Genomic DNA, 23,961 nt, shown 5'->3' with positions numbered 1-23,961 from the left:
CTGCACATACCACCACCACCAGGTCAGGGTCCCCAGAGGGTGGCTGACGCTTTCAAACAGGTGGATTGAGTTATTTACGCTTCTTTTAGCACAATAAGGAAGAGATTCAACCCAAAACCTGTGCCCAGTCTTTCGTATCTCAAAAATGACCCACTCTCTTAAGCAGCAATTCCCCTCTTTCCTTTTATTACCATAAAAGTAACTCCATCAGGGAGGGTTGGGGGGGGGGGGAATGAATTGGGAGGCTGGGATACCAAGTTATACACTCTAAATATATGCAGTTTATTGTAAAAAATAAAAAAATAAAAAGTTAAAAAAAAAGAAGTAACTCCATCATACCAGTGACCCACCCACTCTCTTCCATCTCCACCCACCAGTCTCAGCCACAGAAGTCTTCTAATTGGTCCCTCTTCTGTATCTCCAGGCCCCAACACATACAAAACAACTATATTCCCTAAAGCTGCTAAAGTGATCTTCTAAAAAGCCATAGCTGTGAGGGCTCACAGCACTACCTTATTTTTCTAGCTTATAGTGGCTGCCTGCATTCATAGTTTCTTCTTCACAGAGTTCTGACCTTTTTTCCCATCCTCACTTCTCCTACTTCCTCCAACTCTAATTCTTCCTGCATCTCTCATAAGTGCCTCTGTGATTGCACTGGGCCTGCCCAGATAACCCCATTTAAGATGCTGCACTTCATCTTACCCACAAGGTCCCTTGTGCCATGTAAGATAGCATCACAGGTTCTGGGGATTAGGCCATAGACATATTAGGAGGTCATTCAGACTCACGCGGCTGGTTTGTGACATTCATTTCAGGCGGGTGATAATAGAGCTTCTCTTGGGAAAAGGAGGGCATAATACTTTAGGGACCAAGGTCTGCACAAACCATCCAGGCCTCTCCACAGTCTACCCATCATGTAACACAAAGGCTGATTGTGCTTTATCAGGCCTCCAGAGCCAGCACCCCGTCTCTCCTCCCCCAAACCTGGCCTGTCCACATCCAGACCAAGCAGGGAACAGCCTGGGGCCCTGGAACTCACCTGAACGAGTTGCCCCAACAGGGGCAGGTGTTAGTATTCAGGACACGATTCAAGGCTCACCCACTTCAGCCTTAAAGCCACGTGGCTGCCGGTTGAAGGAGGGGTCCACGGGGGCTGCTAGGACTAAATCACATGGAACAGAGCCCCTGACTGGCCACAAGCCAGAAAATGGGTGTGCTACCTGCAGGTCCCCCAGATGCAACTGGGCGCTTAGGAAGTGGGGGCTCAGATGGGGGTACACAGTATGGGTAGGTGGGGCAGGTGACGACCCTCTGTTGGGAGGACGTCAAAAACATGCAGGGAGATAAAGGCCTTTTATGGAAAGATATTGTCTCTATCGTGGCAGGAGAGGGGATGTGGAAGAGGAGCCCAGAGGCAGGTAGACGGAGAAGATGTGGGAGGCATGGTTTAGTGACTCCAATGACGTATATGCCACGATGTCGTTAAGTGTGTGGGGCTGGTGAGGGGGTAGGAACAAGAAAGAGTGGGAAAATAGCTGATTAGAGAAATACCACACGACGATCCAGCTGTATTGCGTGAAGATGATGCTGATTGCTTTAAAATGTAGGTTTTATTATAATCCAGGTATGGCGAGGCCATCAGACCAGGCTATAACTGTCATCGAAAAGATCATTTATTATACTCACAGATCCCAAGAGGAGGGTCATACCACGCCATGGGTAGGGCACACAGGGAAGTGCCAGGGTTGGCCAGGAGGCAGAGGAGGCAAGGGGAAATTCTGGCTATAATTTGAAACTGGAGCCTTTATTGTGGTTTCCATGAGAAAGAACAGAAGAGGCAAGGTAAGCAGGTTTAGTATTGGCTAGTTTTCATAGTTTCAACAGGCTCCAGGACTTGGGAATTGTCACTAGTTGTCTGGTACCTGGCCCTGGGGTGACTTTAGGGCAGGGAAAACGTGGTCCTGAGTGTGAGCCTGACAGAGGAGGGGTTGGAGGATGGGCTCTGGACTGGCTGTTTTGCACATGAAAGTCATGCTTTCAGGAATATGATATTGCTGGAGGCAGCAAAGATGTGTATCATGGGGCACTCCTTGGTCTCTCTAGGCACGCGTACACCCTCAGTGGGGCAGTCCCTCCAGAGTCAGCAAAGTCTCAAGATGTAAAAGCATCAAACACAGAAACCAGAATAATGTGGTTCTTAGACTTATGAATAGGCTGCAGCCCAAACTCCCCGTTTCCCTGCCGGGGATCTCTGTCCGGACGACTCCAGGAGCCACCTGGAGCTCCATCTTGACTCCTTGACAGGCAGCCAAACTCGCGTTTCGACGGAGCCTCATGTGCACCAGCCAGAGATGATACTCACCATCTAGGATGGAGACAAAGAATATTAAGAACTTTTATTTTCTTCTTAAGCTATAGAAAAGAGAGGGAAGAAAAGTCATATTCTTATAGGGGCAAAGGATACAAACAGCCAAGCTCTTTTTCAGAAAAGAGTAAATAATAAATGAAAAGATAATAGCTTCCCTTTTCATCGAAGAATTGCAAAAGTAAATAACGAGATATTTCTTACTTTTCAACAAAGATGAAAGTTAATGCTCAGGGTTGAGTACTGTGGTGAGACTGTAAACTAATTTTTAAAGATCTCTCTGGGATGCTATTGGGAAGAGGTATCAAAATTCTTAAAACTGTGCCACCGCCTTGACCCAGTAATTTCACTCCTAAGAAATTCCCCTGAGGAGGTGAGTGCACTACCACCAATGGTCACCCAACCGCTAAGCCAGACGGAAGGAGAAAGCCCTGAAGCGGTAAATGATGTGGGTCACTGTCATACTTCCTGCTCTGTCTGAGTTCACACACATCTGATTTTTCTGATTGCCGTTGGCATGGAATGAGGTCAGGATAACCCAGCCAGGCCCTGTCGTTTTCTACCCCATGACTGTACATCAGCAAAGCAGTGCTGGCAGTGACTTCCACAGATAGTATCATTGCTACATGCCTTTACTTGCATCATCTGCTTTAATCACCATAGCAATTCCAGGAGATGGGTATTCTCATTTTAGAGATAACTAAAATGACCTCGGAAGGGAAAGATATGAGCCTACTGGCACACAACAAATGGCTGATCAGGATTCAGATGGACGGACTCCAAAGTCAGTCTGTTCAACCACAAAGTTATCCACCTCCCAAGGGACCTTCCTTCATGAGAATTCAGATTTCTTGGTTCTTAGAATCAGTCTGGTCTGATGATGTCTGAGTTATCCTCTGGTTCTGACCTTCAACCATGCTCAGCAACTTTCCTGCTCCCACCTGGACCCCAGGGAAGCTGGCTGAGCCCGTGAGGATGGAAGGTGCTTTGGAACCCAAGTGGCCACAGGAACGCGTCCCAGTGGGGACAATGAACACCCCTTTTCTCCTGGAGCAGCCTGGCTTCAGATTCTGTCCTCTGCCTGGCTCCATCTCGTCCTTTTCAATGACCAAGAAAAAGCCCAGTACCTTGGCACTGTTTTCCCAGTTAATTTCTAACTAAGGAATCTCTTGATGCCAAAAGGTGCAAAACAGAGGCCTTGTAATTGTGGGCACGAGTGTGATCCCCAATGTCAATCATTTGGGGTCTCTACCTATTAGGAAAAAGAACAACAAACACCTCACAGCCTAGAAAAGGAAAACCCTGTGCCCACAGGGAAAAATATTCCATCGCCACGAAAACAATCAAGAAACAGAACCAGAGGATAATTGGAGGAGAGATTTCCAGTGGGGGGCAGATGTGAATATATATACAGGAGGCACACACTTGTAAAAGGATTAATTCTACCTTTCTGGCTTCAGGTAAGGCTACTGCAGCTCTCACTCCTCCTAGCCACTTCCCATCTGGTCTTCTATTGATTTCCACTCTGTTTGAGGGAGGAGGGAACAGAAATGAAGAGATTGGATACTTGGGTCAGACCTAGGTTGAGCCATGCCTCTGCTGACTACTGGTTTCGTGAGCTTTGGTAAGTCAACCCCGCTGTCTCTGAGCATGCACTTCCCTAACAACAATGACTACAATCTTTCATTCATTCAATCCACATTAGTGAAGTGCCTGCCGTGTACCAGGCACTGGGGCACAGCAGTGAACAAGAGCCTCTGCTCTGAGCCTGCTTTGCACATATCATCTTAGTTAATCCCCGGACAACAGTACGCAGTCACTTATTAGCCAAACTGTAGGTCACAACCCATTAGTGGATTATACAATCATATGTGGATTACATTCAGAGTTTTCTTTTAATTAAATACAATACAGTATGTCAGCAAGGAATGCACAGAGTAATGGTAAGGATTGTTTTATAAAACATTTATTTAAAACATTTATTGCATGTGTGCGTGTGTGTGTGTGTGTGTGTACAAGCAACTGTACTGGGTCATGGCATAAAATAATTTCCTTATAGCAGATCTTGGTCGCAAAGGCTTGCAGAACACTTTTCTAGGACACAGGTTCTTTGATGACAGGGGACTTCTTCACACTGAGCCTAATGCATTGTAGCCACTCAATTCGTGCAGGAATGATCTCTATTCAGAGATGAGGAAACTAAATCTTAGTGAACTGAAATGCATTGCCCAATGTCACAGTATGAGTTTACCAATCATAGTGATTGGTAAAGTAGGGATTGAATCCTGGTTGCAGGCCCCACACATTTAACCATGCTAACTTATTTTCCTGCTGTAAAAACTGGGGTAAGAGTAGATTATTTTGCCAGGTGGGTGAAATAACAAGTGAGCACTCTGGAAACATTAAAATACATTATGAATGTTAATCACCTCTCAAGGTGCTTATCTCAAGCCACTTCTTTACAATATGTGAGTTGCACGAAGTCAGGGACCTTGTCTGTCACCTTGGTGAAGAGCTCCCTGTTTGGCACATAGTAACTACTCAATAAATGTTTGTTGAATGAATAAATGCATCTGGGCAAGTTCAGAGTTTCCCATCAGGGGATCAGGAGTTAGCTGTTAAAACCCAAAGCTGCCTCCAGTAAGATGGTGCGTCCAGAACGCTCCCACATCTTGCTGGTCCCTGCTCCAGATGAGAAACTCAGTTCTCCCAAATGCACTGAGACTAGGGCAGCTGAGGCTGGGATGTGGGTGGGAGTTAAGAGTGGGCCACAGAGGGGAAAACCCCACCAAAGCAAGGGCCACAGCACTACATACTTTTTGTGGTTCACATAAATGGCATCTCCTGGACCCGCCCAGTGCACAACCAAAGCGCTTCTCCCCACTGTGGGTAATGGAGTTAGAGCATGTGTATATCCCATCCGTCCCTGTTCACAGGACTTCAGGTGTGAAGGGGAGGAAACGCCAAGAGGCCAACCTTTCCTTGCCTTTGGGAAAGTCTTCCCAGACAAGAAGTAGCTGTGAAGAGCAGAAAGGATGAAGTGGCTCTTCTCTCCGACCTTGATGTGGATGGTAGTGGTGGTGACCTCTTGGGTCATCATAGCCACAGCAGCTGACCCCTCGGTAGCAGGTAAGTGCTGTGTGTTTGCAGGGAGCAATGCCACCGTTAGCAGAGGAGGTCTCAGTCCCTCTCCTGTTATGTGTGGGATTTGTATAATCGTTATTCTAAATTCATTTCTTATACTTTAATGTACATAGGACTCACCCAGGAACTTTACTAAAATGCAGATTCTGATTCAGGAGGTCTGGAGTGGTGCCTGAGACTCTGCATTCTAACAAGCTCCCAGATAATGCTGCTGCTGTGGTCCTTGGATCATATATTGAGAGACAAAAGTCTAGAACATCACTAAGGCCCCCTGGCACTTCACTGGAAGGTCAAGAACGTAGTCAACCACACAGGAGATTTGAACACGCCCAGGTGGCTCCCAAACACCTCCCCTTTCACACTTAAGTGACCATTCCATTGGGTTGCACGCTGCTTTCAGCTTTTCCTTGGAGAAGGGACTGGGCCCCTCCCCACCACCCCTGGCTGGAGCACTCTGGGACAGAGAGTACATACCATTGTGTTGTCGTGGTTAAGAGCACATACTCTGTGGTCCTGCCACCTTGGTTGGTGTCCTGGCCCTACCGCTTACCAATGGAGCAAGTGGCTTAAAGCTCCCGAACCTCAAGTTTCCTCACCTTTAAGATAGGGGTGACTGCAAAACCCCCAGGGCCAATGGAGAGGATCCAATGAGATAACGAATAAAAAGTGCCCATCCCAGTGTCTGGCATATACTAAGTGCTTAATAAACAACAGTTCACTATCTTCACTGTTATTGGGTTGGCCCAAAAGTTCTTCTGGGTTTTCCCATACGATATGATTATTATTGTCACAGAGGAACACACAAAGGGTGACTGCCACCACCAGGTAGAAAAAGGAGGCAGGGAAGGAGATCTGGGCAAAAGGCATAGAATGTACCAAGTCGAGGAAGGGGTGACAGGGTCACCGAAATCTCCCCAAAGTGTCAAGAGCTCTGCATTATTCCTCTGGAGATGGAAAGGTGGATGTCTGAAAAGAAGGCACAGCTTGGAGGTAATGCTTAATGCAAGAATGCAGGTGGACGTTTAGACATCATCAGGGGAGTTTGGTTTGTTTCTTTGGAAGGGGATCGGCTGTGGGTACCCTAAGAGACACGGAAGGAGCCTCTGGGCGACCCGTGACCTAGCGGCCCTCATTCTGAGTCTGGGCTCTTCTGTCCGCAGGAAGCTGCTCTGAATGTCACGGCAATGCCACCTGCTCGGAGCTCGGGGCTGCCACTACATGCTCCTGCCGAGAGGGCTTCACTGGCGACGGCCTCGCATGCGTGGACCTCGACGAGTGCGCATTTCCTGCGCTGCACAACTGCGCTGCCCCCAGCAGCTGCGTGAACACACCAGGCTCCTACACGTGCCTCTGCCCCGAAGGCTTCCGCCTGAACCCCGAGCTTCGCTGCACCGACGTGGACGAGTGTGCGGCGCCGGAGCTCAGTCGCTGCCACGCCCTGGCCACCTGTGTCAACAGCGAGGGTAGCTACTCGTGTGTGTGCCCCGAGGGCTACCTGGGGGACGGGCGGCACTGTCAGTGCTCCCCGGGCTCCTGCGGGCCTGGGCTGGACTGCCTACCCGCGGGCGACGCACTCGTGTGCGCGGACCCGTGCCAGGTGCACCGCATCCTGGACCATTACTGGCGCAGCACCGAGTACGGCGCGGGCTATGCCTGCGACTCCGACCTGGGCGGCTGGTACCGCTTCGTGGGCCAGGGCGGAGTGCGCCTGGCCGAGACCTGCGTGCCCGTCCTGCGCTGCAACACCGCCGCGCCCATGTGGCTCAACGGCACGCACCCGTCGAGCGACGAGGGCATCGTGAGCCGCACGGCCTGTGCGCACTGGAGGGGCCACTGCTGCCTGTGGGACTCGCCCGTCCAGGTGAAGGCCTGTGCCGGCGGATACTACGTCTACAACCTGACGGCGCCCCCCGAGTGCCATCTGGCTTACTGCACAGGTGAGCCGGTGTCTCCCGGTAACCCCATCCCGGGCCCCATGGGCGCCTGGAGGGACTGGAGCACATCCTTGTTGACTGTCTGTCTGTGACCCTGCAGACCCCAGCTCCGTGGAGGGGACCTGTGAGGAGTGCAGTGTAGAGGAGGACTGCAAATCGGATAATGGCAGATGGCACTGCCAGTGCAAGGAGGACTTCAACATCACCGGTGAGGCTGGTGGGGAGGAGGGAAGGTGCTGAGAAATGTCAGCCACCAGGGGAGCGACATTCCTGTGTGTGAATTGGCGGCCTGTGGGGATGCGTATTAGCCAATCTGAGTGGAAAGCCGGTCCTATAATATCCATTAAAACCAGCAAGAAGCTCTCTGGGCTCCCAGGGTCTCCCCTTAACTGACCCCCAAAGCTTGGGGAACAACCTCAGCCCCAGCCTTCTTTCTGAGGCCTCCAACACCGCAGTGGATACACAGGTGGCTGCCACCTGTTGGCCAAAGGCTACCTGAGCCATAGTCCCGCAGCACAAGAACGCAGGTGTGGCTAGCACGCTGCAGTTTCTTGGGGGCGGGGCCCTCCACGGACCAGCTGAGGACCCTGAGCAGGGCCCTGGCCACCTCTAAACCTGTTTTCCCATACGTATAGCGATCGAAGCAGGCTACTACTTCCCAAATTCCAGTCCTGATTTTAGCCACATCCTTCTTTTAAGTAAACTTGAGACATTGAAGTTCACTACTGTGTCTGTGGCAAGTAACACCTTAGACTGTAACAGTAAAAATGAACACAGTGGAAGAAAGTTATTAAATTTCAGCAACTGTATAATACTTCAGTTTTAAAAACCCAACTGGATGTTGTTATGTGCTGCAAATACTTAGCCAGAGGTCTGCACTTTGTTGTTTCAGAGGAAAAGTAGCAAATGTACAGCATTAAAAACATTAGTAGCTACTGAGGACTGTCTCTTTGAGGTAGAAAGGATGGAAAGAAATTGCAGTTAACCTATTGGCTTTCTTTGCTTGCTTGTTGTTTTTTTTTGTTTTACTGGGATTCAGTGTCATTAAATGTTGGGGCCATGAATGACCCAAAGATAATACTGTTCTTTGTATACAACCTACACTTAGGGAAACATGGGCTGGTAGCTGGTCACGTGAGTCCCTCCAGGGATGCCGGGAATCCAGTCTCGCGTCTCCATCTTTCTAAGAGGGGACACCACGGTGGGAGACCGAGGCGACTCGGAGCCCCAAGCTGGTGGCCAGCCTGGCTAGCTAGGCCTGGGCCCTGGGGATGTGCTGGACCCTGGGTTGTGGTCACAGGCCTCCAATCCTGTCTTTCCTAACCATTTCAGATCTCTCCCTCCTGGAGCGCAGGCTGGAATGTGGGGTTAATGACATTAAGCTGTCCCTGGGCAAGTGCCAGCTGAAGAGCCTGGGCTTTGAGAAGGTCTTCATGTATCTGCGTGACAGCCAGTGCTCGGGCTTCCCTGAGAGGGGTGACCGGGACTGGATGTCTGTGGTGACCCCAGTCAAGGATGGCCCCTGTGGGACGGTGATGACGGTACGTTTTGGCCAGTGTGGGACTGGGTCAGAGCACTGCCTGGTTCAAGCCCAGCCCTACCACTTGCTAGCTGTGTGAGTTTGGGTGAGTTATTTAACCAGGCTGTGCCTCAGCTTCCTCAGCTGTAACATGGAGTCATAATAGTACCTACTTCATAGGGTTAGGAGGGTTAAAGAAGTTAATGTATGTGAAGTGATTAGGACAGTAACTGGCACGTAGTAAGTGCTCAATAAATGTTAGCTTCAAATAAAGAGGACGATCTGTAGTGATAGTTGCCCATTTTACAGATGGGAAAGGTAGGGCCCAGACAGGGCAATGACTGTTCTAAGCCAGCAGGTATCAGTGCTGAGTTCAGAAGCAGGTCTGTTTGTCGCTGGTGGTCCTAGAAGGCAGGGTCTGAGTCATTGGTGTTTGGAGTGCCAGGCACCAGCCACAGAAGCCTCCTCCAGAGGTAACCATGCGTGTGAGTGAGTTCTGCTTCCTCCCATCTCCCTCATCCCCCGAAAGAAAAAGAAAGAAGACAAAAGAAACAAGGAAAAAATTGTCATTTGCCAAACATGGCTTTTTGAAATTCCGCCATTAATGATGAGTCAGAATGTGGTTTTCAGTCTTTGCAGTGTTTGTGAAAGGAAGCATGGAGTAATGGGAAGAGTCCAAACTTGTTAGAGCCCCTGTACCTTGGGCAAGTTACTCAGTTCCCATGAACTTCTGTCTCCTTTCAAGAGGCAGGGCGGTGCTCGCCCTGCCTCTTAGGGACATTGAAGGGCCAATGCAGTGATGCAGTAGTAGCGTTTGGCTTGGGGTGGGGGGGACCTAGCACATGACTCATGCTCATAGAAATTGGGAGGGCAGTTTGGCTTTGAATCCTACTCAGATTCTGTGCCCCCTTTCCCACCCTCCCTCCCCCCACCTCCCCACCCCAATGCAGAGGAATGAAACCCATGCCACGTACAGCAACACTCTCTACCTGGCAGATGAAATCATCATCCGTGACCTCAACATCAACATCAACTTTGCGTGCTCCTATCCCCTGGACATGAAAGTCAGCCTGAAGACCGCCCTGCAGCCCATGGTCAGGTGCGGCCAGAGAGGGTCCCCAACGTCCCCGGCCAGCTCCACTCCCGCAACTCCTTAGCCGCCAGGCCCTCGGCTTCCCTGTCAACTGCCACCCGTAAGGAGCGGGGCAGAGGGAGGCGGCTGGGAGGAAGGGTTGGCCTCCATCAGGAGCCCAGCCAGGAAATCTGGAGCCTGCTTTGAGATCTCGGCTCCATCACACAGATGGCTTTCGGAAACTGATAGCCCCACTCTGGGTGTCAGTCTTCTCATGTGTGAACTGGGTGTAGCAATACTGTGCTCTCTTTCTAAGAAGCACAAAAGTGCTCTGCAGAGGTGAAACCAGTATTAGGGTCCCTGGCTTATTGGAGGGGCAGGGTGGTTGGACCAGAGGAAAGAAGGGAGAGGTCTCAGTTCAGAGCTGCTATGGGACGGGGCAAATCATATCCCGTAGTTGGACCTCAGTTTCTTTCTCTGTAAATAGAAGGAGTCTGAATAAAGAGGGGTTTACAAATTATGCTTCTTGGAGTGTGAGGGTCTTTAAGGAGGTGGTTTGTGGGTGTGAACCAGAGAGCTTCCACCCACATTGAGTGCCACATGAGGTTTTTTTTTTTCCTATTTTTGTAATTTTATTTTTTAATTGAAGTATAGTTGATTTATGTTATGTTAATTTCTACTGTACAGCAAAGTGATTCAGTTATACACACATATATATATACATATTCTTTTTTTATATTCTTTTCCATTATGGTTTATCACGGGATATGAATATAGTTCCCTGTGCTGTACAGTAGGACCTTGCTGTTTATCCATCCTATATGTAATGGCTTACATCTGCTAACCCCAACCTCCCAGTCCATCACTCCCCCACCCCCCTTTTCCTTGTCAACCACAAGTCTGTGCTCTATATCCATGAGTCTGTTTCTGTTTCACAGGTTCATGTGTGTCACCTTTTAGGTTCCACAGATAAGTGATATCATATGGTATTTGCCTTTCTCTGTCTGACTTACTTCACATCGTATGATCATCTCTAGTTGCATCCAGGTTGCTGCAAATGGAATTGTTTCATCCTTTTTGATAGCTGAGTAGTATTCTGTTGTATATATGTATCACGTCTTCTTTATCAGTTGTTTTATTTAAAAAAATAAAAGGATCCTGTTGCTAAATAAACTTGAAAATCTCTGAAAAGGATGAATCACAAGCCAATGATGCTGATACTGAAAAAAAATAATAGTAATAATAACTAGTGTTTATACGTGCTGACCATATGTCGGGCATTGTGCCAAGTGCTCTACGTGGAACATCTCACCGAAATCTTAGTGTGCCCTAGGAGGTGTAAGTATCATTATTATTCCCATTATACAGATATGGAAATTGAAGCTCAAAGAAGATTTAGTAACTTGTCCAAAGCTGTAGAGTCTAGTAAGTGACAGGACTGGGATTCAAACCCAGGCCATCAGGCATAGAGCCCCTTCTATCATGACCTTCTCTTTGAAGCTTGCCCATGGTCACATGTTCTCTGGACCAGCCAGACTTGGGGAAGGGCACTGGGCACTGATGAGGGTACTTGGCTGACTTGAAGGGAGATGGTTACTCATTGTCTGCCTTTGTGTGGGGCATCACCTTGCTAAGCAGTTCCCTGGAGCGGCGTGGCCATGTCCTGAGCCTGGTAGGTCCCATGGAACAGCACATCCATGTGCAGCTCTCTCTCTCCGGCTTGAGCTAGAAATCTCATCCCAGGCTAACTCCAAGTCCAAACCAATAACCCCATTCTTACCTCTGAAATGGACTCCCACATTACTGTTTCTGATGTACCCCATTTCCTGGGGCATCAGTCTCTTTCAATGCCCTTTGTAGGATAATTCCATGGAGTCTACATCAGTGTGGCTGTTTTTAATGTGATTTTAAATAAACCATTTAAAAAACCCCAATCTTCTTCTGTAGGTGGAGCCAGAACTTTGACTAAGGGCTGTGGAACTCATAGCCCATCTTTTTTAACTGTTCTAGATTAAGACCAAAAAAGGAATCAAGGTGATTCCCTTGAGAATGTGTTTGCAGCGCTTCTTTTTTTTTTTTTTTTTTAATAAATTTATTTTTTTTTAATTAGCAGTGTTGGGTCTTCGTTGCCACACACGGGCTTTCTCTTGTTGCGGCGAGTGGGGACTCCTCTTCATTGTGGTGCACAGATACCTCATTGTGGTGGCTTCTCTTGTTTTGGAGCACGGGCTCTAGGTTGCATGGGCTTCAGTAGTTGTGGCACATGGGCTCAATAGCTGTGGTGCACGGACTTAGCTCCTCCGCGGCAGGTGGTATCTTCCTGGGGCAGGGATTGAACCCATGAACCCTGCATTGGCAGGCAGATTCTTAACCAGTGCGCCACCCAGGAAGTCTCTGCTGCGCTTCTTGAATGCAAGGGCCACCACGTGAGGGGGTGGATGTGTTACCGAAAATATGGTCTATGATCAGAAGCAGCAGCATCACCTGGGCGCTGGTTAGAAATGCAGAAACTGGAGCCCCACCTCAACCCTATAGAACCAGACCCTGCATGTCATCAAGATCCCTAAGTGACCTCTGTGTACTCCTAGTTTGCAGAGCAGTGGTTGGTGGGTTTCCGTCCTATTGCTGGACAACAGTGCAGATAACTGCCAGGGACTGCTCAGGAATGCAGACCAGAAAGGGTGGCCTATCTGTTGCTGTTTTCCGCTCTGGTTCTCTCACCAGCCCCTCTCCCCCTGCAGTGCCCTAAACATCAGCATGGGTGGGACCGGCACGTTCACCGTGTGGATGGCGCTCTTCCAGAGCCCTGCCTACACACAGCCCTACCAGGGCTCCTCCGTGACCCTGTCCACCGAAGCCTTTCTCTACGTGGGCACCATGCTGGTTGGGGGTGACTTGTCCCGGTTTGCACTGCTGATGACCAACTGCTATGCCACTCCCAGCAGCAATGCCACGGACCCCTTGAAGTACTTCATCATCCAGGACAGGTGAGGCCCATGGATGGAATTTGGGGTCGGGGAAGGTCTTTGGACTTGGATGGCTACAAAGTACATCTTTATATTCATTAACCTCTAACTGAAATTTAGCATTGACATCCATTATGATAGAGGCAGCAAACCACAGAATTATTAGCAGGACATTTGAAAACATTTACACACATTAATACTTTTTAGTTACTATAGGATTAGAATTTCTACTAGATCTTTTTATTTGAGGTATTATCAGATACATGTACTTGTAAATATACATATATATGTAATAGGTATATAAACATATAATGCATGTAGCAAAAGTTTTAATATTTTGAGAACTATATTTAATTAACTGGTTTTCTTTATAATCTCATGTATATAGTTTATGCATTTAGAGCATTATTTTTGAGGAGGCATGCATGGGCTTCACCAGATGGCAGAGGGGCCCAGGACTCAGAAAAGGATGAGACACCTGATGGAAAGGCAGTCCCGGGCAGGAGCAGGCTGGCGCTTGGCTGGGAGGAGTGCATGGAGCCATGCTTAGCCAAGGGCCATTGAAACAGGGAGGACACCAGATGGGCTGCTTCTGACTCAAGCGCGTTAGAGAACCATGAACCACGCTGTGAGAAAGTCGTTCACATTTTCATTCATAAATCAAACAGATATTTTTGGAAACTTGCTGTGTGCCAGGCTGTGGATAGAAGGGACAAAAATCTCTGCCCCGCGATATTCTAAGTGGGGAGACCAACAGTTAAACGTGACACCATGGCATATTCTTGATGAAGGGCTATAGAAAAAACCTAAGCAGAAGAGGCGAAGAGGTATTCGCAGTTTCATGAGTGCAGCCAGAGAAAGCACTCCCAGGAGACACTGATGCATTTCTGTTTCAGTGCTCTTAGAATCTGCCTGGCCACGTCAAGGGGGAGAGACTCAGTTGGGTGCTCCTCTGAGGTTCATACTTCCGTTATTTGCTCATCTCCCTTGGCAACAAAAAGAAAGGAGAACAGAAGTCTATTTTGGGCCTTTTACAGTCAATAGTGTCTAAGTAAAATATGATCGCACTGTTTTACTTTATATTTATTTGTAAGGTCATGTTTTATATATGGCAAGTAATACTGGTTTGCTATTTGTGCTCACGATCTTCTAAAATATAGATGTATTTCAGTAAAAAGGTGTGTAGATTTAAAGAAACATAGTATGATAATAAAATAATAATGTGAAATAATAATACAGTTGTTGGGAAGCAGGAAAACATTCATGGAGGTGATTTCTGGATAAGGCGAAAAAGAACTAAAACTTGGAAGATGCTGACATGACATGCTCCCTTGGAGCATCATGAGAATTGCGTTCATATCTTGAAATTGCTGTTTCTTAATTCAAGACATAAATCAGGTCCTCTCTCTAGATATTCATGTCCTTATATGTGAAATAGGCAGAAATAAAACCTACCGTGCAGGGATTTTTAAGCTTTTTTTTTTTTTTTTTGTCTGAGTATAAAGGTAGAGCATGAACATTGTGGAAAGCTTGGAAAGTTTTGAAAAAGAAGCATGAAGAAATGCTGGCTGTGGCCCTGTGTTTCCGCCGTGGCAGGGGTGGGAGGTGGGCTGAGGACCGCCAGCTTGTGAGAGGCTCAGAATATCACAGGGCGTGTAAGGAGGAGATGACTTGGAGAAACTGTGAGCGGCTAGAGGGGACACGTAGGTGCCTTGCTTGGGTTGAGTGCCTGGGGCTGCCAAGTGCAGTGCTGGATGCCACTCTCTCTGCCTTTCACGATGTGGGTCCCCTTAACCTCAGGTCATTTATTTTGCCAAGTGGAGTCAGATCTGAATTTTGGGGACGCAGAGCAGAGTGAACACTACCCCCAGAAGTTCCCTTCTCGGTTCTCCTGTGCAATCAGCCTTCAGCCCCTTTTCTAAATCCATTCCGAGCAGATAGTGTGAAATAGTAGACGGGGTACCCGATTTGCCTGCTCAGAGTGCCCGTGTACCCTGATCCAGCCCAGCACCCGTGTGAGCCTCTGAATGTGCAGTTTTGAGTTTCTGTCCGTGTGTTTGAGTGTGTCGTGTATGCGCAGGTGAGCACACCCTCCTGTGTGGTCAGTGGCCCTCAGTGTTCAGACATTTCCATTGTTAGAATTAACACCAGGCACTAGCAGATGGCCAGTGAATGGTAGGTAATGATTCCTGAACGCCATTTCCTGGGAAATGAGAAGGTGCTGACTCTAGGACAGCTTCAGTTCTGTACTGGTGACATTTTTACTTTAGAGTCGTATATATGTAGCACCTATTGTACATCACATACTGTAGTAAGCACTAGGTAATTTTAACTCATTTAATTGTCACAACTATCTTATGATGTGGGCTACAATTACTACTCTTCATACATCCATAGGGAAACAGGCTCAGAGAAATTAAGTAAATTGCCCACAGTCACAAAGCTAATAAGTGGTGGAGTCAGATTTGAACCCAGGAAGTCTGTCCCCAGAGTGTTTTCTTAACCAGCCATATCATATGACATAATCTTCCCAGATGTCCACGCACTGAGGACTCAACCATCCAAGTGGAGGAGAATGGGGAGTCCTCTCAGGGCCGGTTTTCTGTGCAGATGTTCCGTTTTGCTGGAAACTATGACCTGGTCTACCTGCACTGTGAAGTGTATCTCTGTGACACCATGAATGAAAAGTGCAAACCTGTGAGTCAACGCCGCTCCTTCAACCTGCTTGCCACACCCTCCCAGTGCCCAGCTCCCATAATTGAAGACATTTGGCCATAGGGTTAAAAGAAAACAAACATCTCTGCCATGTTTCTGCTTTAGTCCGGGGGTAGACAGAGCTATAAGATGAGACTGGTATGGCCCGGCAGGAGACCTAAGGCTGTGGGGAAGTCAGGTGGGGTCAGGGCAATGCAGCAGAACCTCTGGTTTATCTGTAAGCTTGCGTCCTAATAACAGAAACTGACATTTTTAAGCATTGTGTGCAACTTATGTGTGTTAACTTTTTAATACTTCGTAACAACTCTGTAAGGGAGGTATCTTACCAGCCCCTTTTTCTATATGGGAAGAGGGGCTCAGAGAACATAAGTGACTTTCCTAAGATTGTGCATCTAACAAACAGTAGAGCTGGTACATAAGCCCGTGTATACAGATCTCCTAACAATCCCTGCCTCTACATCCTTAAGTCCCAGCCTGAGGCAGGAGGTTGCTCCCTGTGAAGGGTGCAGGCCACTCCCCGTGGCAGGTCCACATTCAGTCTCCCTCGTGGAAAGATTTCTTTGTCACCCTCTCCCTGCAGACTTGCTCCAAGACCAGATTCCGCAGTGGGGGCATCATAGACCAAACCCACGTCCTGAACTTGGGTCCCATCTCACGAAAAGGTAAGAGGGCTACTCCCTTCCCCACGTTCCTGGTGAGAAATGTTCTCTGGAGATGAGGAGGGGTGGCAGAACCTGGCACTTGGTATCTTACTGGGGTCTGAAGAACTGGAGCAAGTCCACCTACAAGGTGAGGTGGACTGAAAGCTGCCTTCCTCCTGGCGGTTCTCATTCATTCGTTCCTCACACAGCTGTCTTCTCATGCCTGCCTTATGCCAGGCCTTGTGCTAGTGGCTGGGGTCTCAGGATGAGCAGTAACAGGTACAAGCCTGGTTCCCATGGCCTTACGGACCAGTAGGGGAGAGATCATTCAAATAATCGTGCATCCCTGCAGTTGTGATAAGCTCAGTCATGGGGACGGATCAGGGGCTCTGAGCTCTCGCAGCAGGGGAAGCAGACCTAGACGGGAGGATGGGGGAACAATGGAGCTGAGGTTTGGAAGTTGAGAAGGGATTAATTAAGAGGGGTCAGGAGAAGTGGGGGAGAGGGAGGAGTCCCAGGGAGAGAGCAGAGCTTGGGTAAAGGGCCTGTGGCAGAAGGGAGCCTAGTGTGCTAAAGGAACTGGGAGAAGGCCAAGCAGGCTGGAAGGAGGAGGAGGTCAGTGTGGGTGAGCTGATGCAGGTGGGTGGCGAGACCATGTGAGACCAGATAGTACATCTTCTCCTCCTTCTCCTTCTCCTCCTCCTCATCCTCCTCCTCCTCCTCCTCCTTCTCCTTCTTCTTCTTTTTTTAATTGAAATATAATTGACATGTAGTTCTTGTTAAGGTTTTGAGCCTTTCTCCTGAAAGTAGTTGGCAGCCCCTGAGGGGGCCAGAGCAGGGGAGGGACATGATCAGATTGGGGTTTCTAAAAGACCACTCTGGCTGCAAGGAAGAGTAGATGGAAGGGGCTTCGCCCAGGCTTCCCCCTGCGCTGATCTTCTGTTTCCTCCCACAGGGGGCCAGGCCACAATCTCGAAGGCTTCTCCCAGTGACTTGGGTAAGTTCAGGTTCTCTTTGCACAGGGACTTGCACCAGAACCTTCCTCCGGGGCTTTTATCTGTGGGCCCAGGATGTGCTGGAGTGCCTGGCCTGCTTGACCTGAGCTCTGAAGAGGTGACTGCATTTATGGAAAGTCTTGGACCTGGGGCTGCACATATACCCATGCTGTTCCACAACAATGCACAAGAACAAACATCACCCAGGTGTTCACACACACGTACACACACACACATATACACACACACATACACACACACACACAAAGTCACATGCACATATTCACATTCACACACAAAGGTGCATGACAGCTGCAGCTGCATGTGTGTGCATCTGCACATACAGACATACACACGCTTGTTATACACCTGTGCACAGTGGACAAGCCCACCTTCTAGATCTGCACCGTGGGCACTCCCTGAGGCTTCGAGGCTCGTCTGTAACACCTTCTTCAGGATGCTTAGTGCCGGGATGGACACAGCAGGCAAACAAGAAACCCCGTTTTTCTGCTTCTCTGCTCCTCTGACCACAAAGGCCAGGGACCAGCAGCATTTTCATGGCCCTCGATTTTTAGGACCACTGAATTGTCTGAAAATCTGGATGAGAAGCAAATCCGTGTAACTGTTGCCCTGCTTGGCTCCCGACACCTACATCCGAGTGGGTTGTTATACCAACCTAGTTTTCCTCCTGAGCTAGTTCATCCCAGTATCGGTGAGCTCAGAGCTAGAGAGTCAAGGTGTCCTCGAGAGGCTTGCACTTTGGGAATATCCCTCAAGGTCGCCAAGGTTGAGTAAGTTGGTCACTGCACAAGAGGGCCTTTTTGAGGGGATACCAAAGTTAGTGCCTGTGGAAAGCCTTCCTTTTTCAGATTGGCCCACCTGGGAGGGCACCTTTTTCTAATTGATTTTTAGGACAGATAAAGAGAAAGCTTCCTTTTTCTAACTTATCAGCCCAGAGAGGCTGTCCTTTCCTAATTGGTCAGTTTAGAGGAGTCATTTTATGTTAGTTTTGCACATAAAATGTGCCCACCAGTGCTAGCAGCTGCCCTGTAATCGTTTTCCTTGCAGGGCTCCTGAAGGTCTGGCTGCCTCTGCTTCTGTCGGCCACGTTGACCCTGATGTCTCAGTGATCAGTGGCCGGAAACCCTGTGCTCTGTGGCTACCATCTCACTTCCTACTGCCTGGCGAGGCGATGCAGGCTAGCCTTCAAGCCACAGAGAAGGGGGCCCACACTTCAGTCACATGCTCCTATTTTCTCCCCTTTAATCCTTGATCCCAAAAAACAACCTGTGTCTTTAAATGCTGCCTTCTCTCGAAATGGGACTTGTGATGTGTCTGCACATGAGGCCCCTAGCTCCTTAAGAGTGTTGCAAAATAATAATTTTTAAAAACTCAGTCTGTGAGTCGTTTATTCACTCAGCAAGCATTTATTGAGCACCTGCTCCATGTAGGCACTGTCCGTGGTGCTGAGGATCCCATGGTGGGAAAAACCCGACTCCATCACTGCCCTCGTGGACTTCACGGTCTGGTCACTGAGATTGGGTTCAACTCTGGTTCTGTGAGCTTAAATAAAATACACAATGTCTCTGAGTGTCATCCATCCATCTATCCAGTCAGTCAGTCAATAAATATTTGCTGATCACCGACTGTGTGCCAGGCAGTGTGCCAGCTGCTGGGGACACAGTAGTGAAAAATCCCTGCCCTCCAGAAGCTTAAGATCTGGCAGGGGAAAAGGAACTTGAACAAGTAATTGTAAGTGTGTCAGGCATTGCAGAAATGGAGGGCATAACAGGGGGCTGCCGCTTCTGTATAATGGGGAGAATAGTGATACCCTCACAGGGTTCACTCAGTTTTCCAGAAACATTTATTTGAGCACCCAGTATGTGCAGGCACTGTGCTAGGTGCTGGGAAAAGACAGACATAAGATAGACATAGCCCTGTCTCCTGGAGTCTCACAATCCTTATAGGTGATGTATCCGGCACATCCTGGGACCCCTCCATCCTTTGCACTTCTCCCTCCCAGTGCAGAAGATGTAGGCCTGTTTACAGGGACTTGGCAGCAGAAGCAAGAAGCAGACCATTAACCCTATTGAGAGGGGATGCTTTGCAAGGGGGTCCTCCAGGAGGCTCCTTGGAGGTACAACCAGAGCCTGCCCAGGAGGCTCAGATATCCCAAGGGGCTCTGGACTTCTTTGATGAATGAACCAAGGGAAGCTGATGCCAATGGGAAATGTCCACCTTGATGCCAGCTGCTTTCCTGGACCCTAGCCGTGGCTTTTGGGAGAGACCGAGACCAAGGTCCTGACCCATTATTACAGCCTCTGCTCCCAGGGAAAACCACACGTGTGTATCAGCAAACAGGGGGCTGTGGGGACAGCATATCTCAAGTTAAGGAACCTCTTATCACATGCAGACATGCCTGCTGCCTTTACGTAAGAGCATTATGTGGGAGGATATCCATGGTCCGATGAGCCTGGCTAGACGTGGGCAGAATCACCTGTACTTTGATTCAGGTGCAAGGGAACATGAAGAATAAAAGCAAGGGCTAAAGGCAAGAGACAGGAGGAAAAAACACATCAGAATTTATCCTTCTGTCCTTCTGTTCCTTTTCTTTTCTTTTCCTTAATTTTTTTTTCCTTTCTTGTTTGCTGTCATGTAGTTATTCAACTCAACATTCAACAGATATTTTGAGCATAAACTGAAGGCTGGACACTTTTATAGGCAGCAGGGAAACTGCCAGTGATCAAAGCAGAGCCCTTGCTGGTAAGGAGCTTGTGTTTAAAAGGGGGATACATTTCAACAATAGCTATGTGGTATGAGGTGGTAACAAGCACTCCTGGGGGGTGGGGGTGGGAAACAAGACTAAGGCTGGTAAGGGTGTTATTTTACAGAGGATTGTTGGGGAAGGTCTCTCTGATAAGCAGAAACTGAGAGAAGAAAATGAACCAGGGAGACATCTGAGGAGGAACATTGCAGGCAGTGGGCCAGCAAGTGCAAAGGCCCTGAGGCAGGAACTTGTGTCTTTCCACCAAGCTTTCACTAAGGCTTGTACACTGTAAGTTTGACGTATTACTCACAGGAAAGGGTCTGGAGCATACATATTGTGATTTTTGTCCATGTGTGTACCCAACAAGTACTTACTAGGTGCTGATGAGAACTGCAAAGATAGGATCCATGTTCACCAAGATCTTTCAGCCTTCAGAGGGAGACAGATATATTAGTGGGTAATCGAGTATGGCTGTAGTCAGTCCAGAGAGGTACAAGAGCACGCAAGAGCAGCACCAGCAAGCCTGTGGAGGTTAGGAAAGACTTCCTGGAAGTGACCCTGAATGATAAGCGGAAGGAGGAGGTTGGGCACAGAGTGACCCAGGCCAGAGGGAATAGCGTACGGAAAGGGGTGGAGGGTGAAGAGTTCAGAGACCCACAGGTAGGCTGGAACATAGAGTGTGGGGAGAAGTTGTAGATGAGGTGGGAGCTGTGAACAGGGGTCAGATCCCAGGAAGGCTAGCGTGCGGGGATGGGGCATGATGCTGGGAGGTGATACTGTGGCATCTGGCTGCAGGGAGATAACAGGATCAAAGAGGACAGGAGAAAAATCGGGGAGACCCATTAGGTAGCTGTTAAAATCACCCTCCTAAGAGATGATGGTGGCCTGAATTCAGGTGATGAAGTGGGGATGAAGAAGGAAGGATAGGTTCAAGAATGTTTGAAAGACTGGTGATTATTGGAAATATGAGGCTGGAGAAAGGAAGGAACCAGGTTTCCAGCTCAGGTGGCCAGGTGAGCAGTCGTACCATTGATTAAGGTAGATTATGCAATGAGGAGTGAGAGATTTAGGGGATTTGACAAGTTAGGATTTGGACCTGCTAAGGTTCAAGGTGCCTCAAGCATCTCAGTCCAAGTGGAGCGGTCCAGCAAGCCCCTGGGTAGGTGGATCTGAAGTTCAACGGAGTAGTCAGGAATGGATATACAGGTTTGGAACTCACCAGCCTGTGGTTGGTACTTGAAACTATGAGATAAATTGACATCTCCCAGGCAGAGTCCATGGAATAACAAGGAAGACACGACCTACCAGCGTTCTCAAGCACAGCTGGAGGAAGAGGATGATGAAAATGATGACTTAAAGCATGAGTATTCAGATAGGTAGAGGAGAGGCAAGGAAACAGTTGGTGCAGGGAAGTCAAGGAAATGCAGAGCGCCTGAAGAAAGCAGCAGAAAATCCATTGACAAGGGGCCAGAAAATATGCCCAGGGGACTCGTCGTCAGATTGGAATGGAGAAGTCACAGAGGGATGAAGGAACTGACTTTGAAAAGAGGAAAGATCACCTTATCAGAAGTTGGGGAGGAAGTGGAAAATGGGGGTAGATGTTTACATATTTCTAGGGGAAGGAGACACAAAGTTGAGTGAGGTCAAGTGTGATGACCTAAATTATCTTAAGGTAGAATGCAAGACATCTGCTGAGAACGGAGGAAGTGGAGAGAGTGAGTAGTGATGGCTAAAGAGACTGTTTAAAAAGAAGTTGAGAAGGTTGAGAGTGGCCATTGGGGAGACTAGGGTGGGGACCTGGTCAACACGAATGGCTCCGTGGGCTATTTTGTGGGGTCAGATGAATTTCTGAATCCAGCATTTGTAGTTGTTATAAGTTCCACATTTTGAGGATTCTTCTGCAGATGCACTAGGAGTAGAGAAGGTGGCTTGTACCACCTCTTCTTTGTCCATGTTGAGGTTTTGCTGGAAGGTGTTACCAATGCCCAGACCCCCATACTCCCCATCCCTGTAGGCTTGGCTCCTTAAAGAGTCCCAGAGCAACACAGAAAAGGCAAAAGCCATTTATTCTGCTAGAGCTTTGACTCTTTTGTTAATTCCTTAATATCTACCTTGCCACAAAAAGCCAGTTCCAAGCCTGGAATTTAAAAGTTCAAGATCTTCAGCTTCCTCTCAGTTCTATACCTTCCAATCTGTAGAGCCCACATAGCCAAAGGCTCTTCCGATGCTGATTTTGTCCAGGGGCTTAGGCTATCCTTTGCTAGTCTGTGATTCACACATTCTCAGATTGGTCTTCCCCAGACTTCCCAGCATTGAACATCTGAAGTTGGGTAGACTCTATGGGCCAAAAGTCAGACATACCCATCCCCCATTCCTTATTTAGTTCCTTGCTCCAACTGACTCCAAGCTGAGTGGCATCCAGGTAGAAGCAGAAGTATTCTAAGGTGATTAGCTCGGAACACAAGGTACACTTGGAAACCCATTGTGCAAACAAGTGTCTGTTTGATTTCTCTCCACTTCCCTTTGGATATTAAGCTTCCCTTTGATTAGTGTTTGGTTTCTGGTAATAAATATGGTACCAGCTTCATTGGCTTCTTGTGAGGATTAAATGTGAGAAGTAACGAGTGCAAAGCATTAAGCAGTGTCCGGTGTGCTCAGCACCGAGTACGTGTTGCTCTTGCTTATACAGAAGGATTCGCAGGAAGGAGAGACTGCTGGAAGGGTCCACATGCAGGGGGATGCAGGGAACAAAGGGGCCTTCCTTCACCATCCTTTGAGGTAAGTGGTTTATCTTACCTGCGCCCAGCCAGCCCGGAGTGTGCCTGGGAGGCTAATTCCAGGCACACCCCTGCACCAATCATGGAGAGCCACATGGGTGGGAAACTACCATAAAAGGACAGTCCGCTGCAGGCTGGCGTTCCTGTGGCCAGCAGAGGAGGACCGCTTTGTGTTCTCACCCCCAGGTAAGTCCTGCTTCAAGCCCCAGCAGACTTTCTCCTGTTCCTGCGGGCCTCCCCCAACCCTTCACTCACTAGAATTGCTAGGGCTGTTTGTTTCTGGAAGCTTTCAGAACCCAGCAAGGAGTTTGGATGCTGGCCCTTGCTGAGGACTTCAGATATCACTCTGTGTCCAGTTCAACCATGACCAGCCACCTGCTGGCCACTCCAGGCCTAAAGATGCTCCCCACACCCTTGTCCCTGGGCACCCCACTAGGAAGACAGGCCTCTGCTTGAGATTTCATCTCTAAGAATTAGCAGTCCCAGGCGCTCTCTCATAACATAGTCACGATATCCCTTCCAGAAACAGACCCCTATCTTCAACTGAAGTCTTCCAGAGGCTGTATGAAGTTATCCAAAGATTTTCCCACTTGAGGAAAGAGTTTCCCAGAAGAGAAAGTGTCATTTATTTGCGTGTTGGCAGGCTCTTCACAGCTCTTTGTTTCTACCCACTGCCTCCCCATTTATTATTCATTCATCCCTCAAACCTCTGTTGAGCACCTCTTGTGCACCGGATGCTGTGTGAGGAGAAAGTGATGGGCTCAGTCTGACGTGGTCTCACCCTCACAGACATCTGCATACACAGAGCACACTCCGGGCTCTCTTAGCACAGTGCCTGATGCACAGAACTGAGAAAGGGAAGCTCTTCCTTTCATCTGTAGGTATTCATAGCACCATTACCCTCCCCTCCATCCAATCTCCAAGAGCCTCTACCTTGACGTGAGTAGGAACTGCCCTTCTAGGACATTCTGTAGTCCTGGCTGGCTCTAAGCTTGACTTTGGTTCTCTTGCTGTCCGTCTCACCCATTGGCAAATCTCCTGCTCCTTTTATACCACCTCCTTTCTG

General features: G+C 48.5%; 1 protein-coding gene across 2 annotated transcripts; it reads left to right on the top strand.

Annotated features, from left to right (window-relative positions):
- Positions 1 to 3,810: 3,810 nt before the first annotated feature.
- On the top strand, positions 3,811 to 18,750 carry UMOD (uromodulin). 2 transcript variants are annotated; one of them, XM_057749203.1, is made up of 11 exons: positions 3,811 to 3,825; positions 5,302 to 5,494; positions 6,670 to 7,446; positions 7,544 to 7,651; positions 8,776 to 8,984; positions 9,913 to 10,061; positions 12,776 to 13,021; positions 15,535 to 15,697; positions 16,296 to 16,377; positions 17,312 to 17,353; positions 18,420 to 18,750. In XM_057749203.1, exons 2-11 carry the CDS (start codon positions 5,401 to 5,403, stop codon positions 18,479 to 18,481), a joined length of 1,932 nt encoding a protein of 643 aa, XP_057605186.1. In that variant the 5' UTR covers positions 3,811 to 3,825; positions 5,302 to 5,400; the 3' UTR covers positions 18,482 to 18,750. The 2 variants fall into 2 exon arrangements, with proteins under 2 accessions (XP_057605186.1, XP_057605185.1); XM_057749202.1 differs by lacking the exon at positions 3,811 to 3,825 and adding an exon at positions 3,933 to 3,989.
- Positions 18,751 to 23,961: the final 5,211 nt, after the last annotated feature.

This window comes from Hippopotamus amphibius, chromosome 9 (assembly GCF_030028045.1).
Source record: "Hippopotamus amphibius kiboko isolate mHipAmp2 chromosome 9, mHipAmp2.hap2, whole genome shotgun sequence".
NCBI lineage: Eukaryota > Metazoa > Chordata > Mammalia > Artiodactyla > Hippopotamidae > Hippopotamus > Hippopotamus amphibius.
Note: the sequence above shows the minus strand (reverse complement) of the source record. Positions and strands in the feature narration are given on the sequence as shown.